The 7,500-nt window shown below is 39.8% G+C and overlaps 2 protein-coding genes across 2 annotated transcripts in view; both read right to left on the reverse strand.

Annotated features, from left to right (window-relative positions):
• LOC138013090 (uncharacterized) overlaps positions 1–2,138 on the reverse strand; it is a 2,142-nt gene extending 4 nt beyond the window's left edge. The window contains exons 1-2 of the mRNA XM_068860092.1: positions 1,962–2,138; positions 1–1,770 (exon numbers count right to left, since the gene is read on the reverse strand). The exon at positions 1–1,770 is cut by the window's left edge and continues 4 nt beyond it. Coding sequence (XP_068716193.1) covers positions 1–1,770; positions 1,962–2,134 — 1,943 coding nt within the window. The 5' untranslated portion in view covers positions 2,135–2,138. The remainder of the gene's footprint in view (positions 1,771–1,961) is intronic.
• Positions 1–6,810, reverse strand: part of LOC138009489 (uncharacterized) — a 20,117-nt gene extending 13,307 nt beyond the window's left edge. The window contains exons 1-2 of the mRNA XM_068856561.1: positions 6,519–6,810; positions 4,096–4,269 (exon numbers count right to left, since the gene is read on the reverse strand). Of these exons, the coding sequence (XP_068712662.1) occupies positions 4,096–4,269; positions 6,519–6,618 (274 nt within the window). The 5' untranslated portion in view covers positions 6,619–6,810. The remainder of the gene's footprint in view (positions 1–4,095; positions 4,270–6,518) is intronic.
• Between the last annotated feature and the right edge of the window lie 690 nt (positions 6,811–7,500).

Here is a 7,500-nt window from a genome sequence, read left to right on the forward strand (position 1 = left end):
TGTTTACAGAATTCTAAAGCGGCTGGCTCTATAAAATGATTGAAGTAGCAGTTCTTAAGGCATTCATTCAATGTGTCCCAGAACTGAGGATCAAATGTGATCCTCTCTACACTCATGCCTTTGCTGGTGTAAATTACAAAATCACACCAGCTAGCCCCTGTAACAGCAAGTTGACCCTGTATTTGAAAGTAGTACTGATGTCCCCTTTTCAGTCTTGGCTGTCCATTTACATTTTCTGCAAAGAAACTTTCATCTGCACATGCATCTAAGGGACTTACATGAAACTTAGTGAAGGGACATTTAACCTCTACTAGTCCAAAAGGCTTACTACAACTATGATCAATGACCTTGCCATCTGGCGATGCTGCCAAAATTGGACAGGCCACTCTCACAACAAGGCCACTTTTTAACACTGTAACTGGATTCCTAGCTGCAAACATATATTTTCCATATTCTTTCAAGGCTACAGGTTCATAGGTTTTCCCGTGTTCTGTCTGCTTGGAAGTAAATGGCTTGGGATGAAGCAGATTGTTTACTAAAGAGGCATGATTTCTTTTCCTTTTTGCAATGGTGTGGAAATTAGAAGCTGTAAACCGAAATTTTCTTTCAGCATTCCATTCTTGGGAGGCTGCTTGTTCTCTTGTAGTCTTCTCTATGTTATTGAGCTTTACCTCATCACCAGTCAAATGATCCAGGAGTGCTTCTTGGTTCCTGCTCAAACCATCTGGCTTTTTGTACTGTTCAGAATGTTGCAAAGGAAATGCAGGAAACGCAGATATAGCATTTTGGTCATCATTACCATGATTGCCGTCTGCTCTAGGCACTGAGTCAATATTGCAGAAAACTTGAAAATTGGACTCGGAAAACTGTAACTGATAACTTGCATATGAACCACTCGGAGATTTTCCAAATTTTGTTTCCTGTAAGTTAGTACCACCAGGAGAAATGATTTGAGACAGGGCAAATTTAGGATTGATCTTTTGAAGCTTGTCTTTCAACATAACTTCATCTGCTGTTTGTGTGCTCAAGTTTTTCCTAGCTTCATACAATAAACACCTCACACCACTATCAGGATCATAATCACTATCTAATTTGGACCTCTTTACATTGAGTTCCATGACAGGTTGGGGCTTGATTTTTTCCCCTCTTGCAGGTCTGTGCCACAGCTGTAAACTGGAGGTGCATGCCTTAGGTTGTGCCATATCAGATTCATGGTCCAACTCCTTGACATTTTGACAGCTATACAAGCTAAACTTACAAAGTTTCATCATAAGTGCAAGTACATGATTACAAAAGCCAGCAGATCCCGCCACGCACGTACATGAAGCATACTTTACACTTCCAATCACTAAACAAAGTGCAACTTTTAATTTATGAGGGGCTTCATTTTTTTTAAAGCTATGATGACACAAACATTGAAAAAAGAAATATTCATTGTCACTAGCAGCAACTACGTCCTTCAAGTATTCGTCTTCAAGGAACGTCTTGGCTTTTCTCATGCTTGTTGGAACTGTATGGCTCTGTTTACTTCGGTCAATGTTTTTTCCAGACTGAGAGACATGCAAATCCATTTCTGGCTTTGTAAACAATGGCATTCGTTGTAAGCTTGTTGACCACCCAGTCGATGGAAACCTTACAGTACTTTCCTTTAGCAACGGATCATTTCGAGTTTGTAATTTTTCTTGTCTCTGCTTTCGACGCGTGTAAATAAGGTTCTTGTCCGGATCCACAACATCTTTATCACGACCAGAAGCCACATATTCAAGTACTCTACGGAAAAATTAGCACACCAGTTAATTGTGCAGAAACAGGTAAGCGACGGAAATAAACATTAAATCTCCTGATCTCTACTTGAAATAAGAAATAAGACATGTTAAATATCGAATCCTTTTAACCAAGTACAGTATAAAAAAGCCCTTATTATTACGACTACTGAGAAATACATCGATAAGCTTACTTGCCTTTTTGCTAACTGTGCCTTTGTTTTTAATCCTTTTGCCGGGTCGCCACGACATTTTAACCAAAAGCGAAGCTCATCCGTGGTGAGTGTTGTAGGATTTCGTCCTTGAAGAGATGCTCCTGGTATATCGCCCTCGGAAAGACGGCTGGCACTTACAGTTTGATCAGCAGCCATATTTTACCACGAGTAAACAGAACAAGGCCCAACTAGCCTCGTTCTCGCACGTATCGCTCCCAGTCCCTTTTCATTTTGCATAGGGTGTATAAGATTAAGGCATCGTGTTTTTAGTTTATTATACTTAAAAATTAAGTGATAGAACAAACACAAACAAGCAAAAAGACACAACAAATTCGCTTTATTTGCATCGAATTAATTGCACACATAAAACTTAATCAAATCATGCAAACTGTTTATATTTAAAGCATGTTGCTCTGCTTTTATGATCATTTGACCATTGAAAAAGCAAATAAAGGAATTATTAGCCATATCACAAAGTGTCTTATGTCAAATATGAAAACAATTTCAGGATAACAACTATTTTTGTTAGCTTGAAGGAGTGTTTTTCCTTGTGTAGCCTCGTTTCCATGCAATGATGATCACGTGTCCATATAATTCAATTTATGCATGGAATATGTGAGATGACCCTAGATGACACATTTGGTAAAGTTTGGTATCAATAGGTCTTAATAAACGATAGTTATAGCCATGTATATTATCCAGACTCGTTTCCATGCTGAACTAGCATACCTCTTATAAAAAATACCATAGCGACCGTCGGTGCAAGTTAGAAAATTGCCAAGAACTGTTTTCATGTTCTTTAGACATCCCTTAACATATCTAGATAGGTGGCATATTTTCTTCACGAAATGCCCACGGGACTTTAATTTGTTACACATGCTGCCAGACTATGTGGCGATGGCAGTTTCCTCAATCTCTTCCATTACGCGGTCGGCTATAACGGGACTGATTAGGGAACCCATCGCACATCCAAAGATTTGTTTGTAATGGATGTTGTTGTGTTTGAAGTAGTTGTGATTGAGAACAAATTCTAACAGCCTCATAATGTTGCTGATGGACATATTTGTGCGTTCCGCTAGATCCTGATCCTTTTGGAGCCTCTCGTTGACGATGGTTCGAGCTATAGATCCACGGGAGTGGAAGTGAATAACGATTTAACGTCAAAAGAGACCACCCCTAAGTGGTGTTTCCGTTATGTGGACGACGCGTTATGCTTGATTAGTGGGTCCCTTTTAATCCCCTTAATCACAATCGCCCTGTTTGGAGATTTCTGGTTCAATAGCATTTTGAATTTCTGCAAATTGATACGAGCTCATTCTCATGATCTCCTAAACGGAGATCAATGTTGCAGTGAATATACCCTTTTTGGACACGTTCTCTTAACCATTTTCTTGGATTTTCCTCGTTTAAATCCGTCATTTCCGTCCTCAAACGGCTCCAGCAACACAAGCGCTACGAGCGGTTTTCGTTTCAGTGTTAGCGTCATATTTATAAATTTAGCGCCAACTTGAACTTGAATGATTTTCGTGAAGCAATGTCGGATAGTGTTTTGCCACTACCTTAACATTTACATCCAATAACGGCTGCCAAGTTGTGAGCAGGTCAGTTTGTTGGGCTCATGTGTTCCCGTGAAAGGACTCCATGAGGGTAATGTTTGTTTATATTTATACATAATAAACTGCTTAAATTGTCCAAATAGGTGCGAAACCTCAAACCCCGTTGAAGTCCTGAATTTTTCAGGTTTCTCTGTGCCATAAGCCATTTTCGAAATATTCAGCTTGATAGTGAGGCAGTGAAGACAAAAACAATAGAAACACTTTGGAATGAACGTAAATAATATTTACATATCATCCACTTTCCTTTGTCTTTGTCCTCTCTTTCGAGCTGAATTTTAATATATCGAAAAAGGCCTATTGTTAAAATTGCGTTCATAACTGCGAGGATCATAGCTGACTTGAGAGATTTTATTCTTAAGATGTAAGCATTTTATCATTGACATTTGCTAGTTTCATCCTTTTTTCCCACAGCTATGGTAAAATCTTGGAGGCTCTTGACTTGCTTATTTTAGCTGTTTTTTCCTTTCATGAAGAACAGAAAATGAACAAAAGTTACCTCACCTGCGCTTCCTCCGTGCAATGATGCCAAGTTTTCCTTATCGTATTCTGGACCCACCACAATATCGTCAAGTGTAGTTGTACCTTTTGACGCTTTTCCTCCATGACTTGAACCAGGGGTACAGAAACTGGTGATAGGAGTATTCTTCTTTAGCCTCATAGTTCCAGGGCCTCCGCCTGTACATTGAAGAACGAGGTCGTTATGAGACTTTCTCTTTATTGTCATTTCCATTCACATGCACCTGTCTTGGCCTAAAGATAATTCATGTAACTCAAACATTCAGTTTACCAGAGGATCTTGACTGAGTCGCCAGTAAATGATTCACCGATGCGAGAAGACAGTTGTGTGATTCTTTACAAACTTACCTGTGACCCACGTTCGTCTGTTGTCAATAGTAGCGGTCGAAATCTTGTGGGCTGCATCAGGAAACCCCAGATGACACTAAACCGCCGCACGGTTTACGGAAGACACAATAATTTTTTAAGCACCAGCAAACAAATTTCGAAAGGTGAGAAGAAAGACTCTAGCTTCTGAAGCGTTGAGGCTAAGAAACATTGTAAGAATCCTTAGCATAAATAAAAGACATTACATACGAATTTTCTCTTGGCGTGCTGATGAGTTCTGTCACGAGTGAGTGCAGATGATACAAAAGCTTCGAAAAAAGTCATCATCTTGAAGGAGACCGGGAATGTAATAGAAAATGTTGACAAATGCAAGGATAAAGAATCTATAAGCCATTTAACTGATTTTTTGAAATGAAATTTTTATAGACCTTATTCACGATGGCCGCCATATTGGATTTGCTATTATCATGCAAATTAGCTACACACTTCCTGAGGGGGCAAACAACACAAGTTCGAGAGGTTATAACGAACATCTTAGCCACACAGATGATTTGTTTCACGTTCATTGAATTTTTATCACCTAAGTAGTAAAATAGAATGACTACACAAGTTGCTTCGACGTTTTTTTAGTGAAAAATGAGTAGCTAACAAAGTATAAAGTGAAACTGTCAAAGGCAATCATCAAAAGATATAAAATTATTATAAAAGGTACTTAATTCTAAATACTAAAATGGACTTTAAGCAATGTTATTTCAATATTTCGACTAGCCGATTTTCCGCAATTTGCCTTTTTTCCAATTTTTGCCACCCCCCCCCCCCCCCCCCCCCAGCATAACACATGGCTAATTTGCATGACAATTTCAATTTCAAAATTAACAAGGCGGGTATCGTGAATAAGGCCTATTAACTACGCTAACGGCCGCACGGATTCACGCGTGAACAAGATTTACTAATATTATTGTCTGACATGTCCGAAACCATGACGATATCAATGACTGGCAGTAGCCCCTTCACTTTGAGCGAAGAAGTTATCAACTTTTACGAACAAGAAAACATCCATTCATCCATCTGTGAAATTGCGTCGACGAAGGAGACGTTTCCTAATTGAGTGGTTGAATGGGTGTTCTGTGTTTTAGCATCTTCCAAGCGCGAGAAATCGAGAAAGAGGTTGTCGGTCGGTTCCAAATCTGCGCCATCTTGAAACGTCACAACGTCACAGTCACAATAGCATCCAGCATTCCGAGCGTTTGTTTTGCGCCATTTTTTAAAGTCACAATAACATCCAGCATGCGGATGAATGATTCGGAAAAATTCGGAAAAAATCGGAGGCATTTCCGATCAACACGAAACATGGTCAGTAACGAAATATGGCAATTAGTCAATCCCTGGCCAGTTTTTAGCGGAATCGGTTAAAATTACATCATTCTCTGACTTGCGAATGACGAAATAGCGTCCACGCAGGAGGGTGAAAAACAGGCAATTTTAATCGCAAACGCGGAAAAGCATTACATAGAGAGCTTCTATACAGCCAAGCGAAAACATCTGGATGGTTTTTATGGCAATTCTGAAGGGTAGTAATGTCAAATAAAGGTTTGTAGCGTCTCAGTGGTTGTGTTGTCGTATTAGTATTCCAAGTGGCGTGATCAAACGTTCGGTCTCAAAATTACCTCCAGATGTTCTTGTTTTCTGAGAGGATACTTTGCAATTCGGAGGAATTTTGAGAAAAGAACATCATGGTTTGACATCTGTTATCGCACAACTCAATGCCCAAACTTGACCGTAATCTGTTTATCTTTCGTCACGTCGCAAAAAAAAAAATTATAAAATATTCGCGGAACGGTCGATCTCTCTGAATTTTGAAAGGAAGATTGCCAACGAATGGAGAAAGAATCAGAAGTTTTATTTCAATGAAAACACCACAGGATTTCTTCCACAAGTAATTTAGAGTGAGAAATTAACTCCCCATAACTCAGTCTAAGAGTAAAAGGATTAGGATGCTTTATGGGAACCGAGACAGGTCTGAGGCGCCAAGGCGACGCACTATAATCTACGATTACTACTAGTAACTAGTATATCATTACCTCTGTAAAGATTGGCATTGTCCTTCATCTTATTAGCCTTTGATGTCTGTGTAAATCCACCCAGACATGTTGTATCGAGTACATATCTGTCACAAGTCATATCAATGTCAGTTTGAATCAGAATGTGGCCATTCTGACTTGTTACACTCAAAGCATACTTCCCATATACTCTAACAGCTGAGCCGTTTCTCAACTCAATGTCGTCAATGAACGCTGTGCTAGCAACAACATGGTCGCCAAATGAGGAGTTTCGTGTTTTCAAAGATGCATTGAATTTGCAGTCCTGAGTACAGTTAATAGAGACCTTAAGATTTAGGACGGTGTCGACACAGGACGGCAAGCGGAAGTTAAATTGACAAAATTTCTCGTGCTGCGCATGTGCGAATTGATAATTACCACCGTCCGACACCGCGGCAAAATGAGTGCGCAGGCTTGAGCCACGCGCGAATCGTTTCCACGCGCGAGGGACTGGTACCAATTGAATTTACCATAGAAACAACAGCGCGGCAAAATGGCGGCAATTTAAATTCTCTGTGTTTGTTTTCATTTTGCGATGATAAGGACAACACTACTTTGATAAGGTTTAAATTTTGAAGAGAGCTTCCTGAAAGACTAATCTTCCGTGTGTCTTTTCAAACCAAAAAACTATGGTTCAAACCAGGAGAATTTTTACCTTGCATTCGAGCGCTAGAGCAAAAGGACGAAGTTCGTAATGTTATTAGTCGCGATGGTCTCTGCGTTGGTAAACTTCTGGGGGGAAAACTGTGCACTGAGAAGGAAAACGCGGGGTAAACATCTTTGCAAGGGCACAGTGATAATTTCTACTGCGAAGATGGCTTCTGTTGCTCCTGTTGAACGAGGAAATTGTCTGCTTGTTTCATTGGAATCATTTGAAAGCGAGAAATAAGTTCTTTTCATGCCCGCATCCCACTCATTCGGCAACTTGGATAAGTCACTTCCCTGCCCTCCATTCTCATATTTT

The sequence above is a fragment of the Montipora foliosa genome, chromosome 1, assembly GCF_036669935.1.
Source record: "Montipora foliosa isolate CH-2021 chromosome 1, ASM3666993v2, whole genome shotgun sequence".
In the NCBI taxonomy this organism is placed as follows: domain Eukaryota; kingdom Metazoa; phylum Cnidaria; class Anthozoa; order Scleractinia; family Acroporidae; genus Montipora; species Montipora foliosa.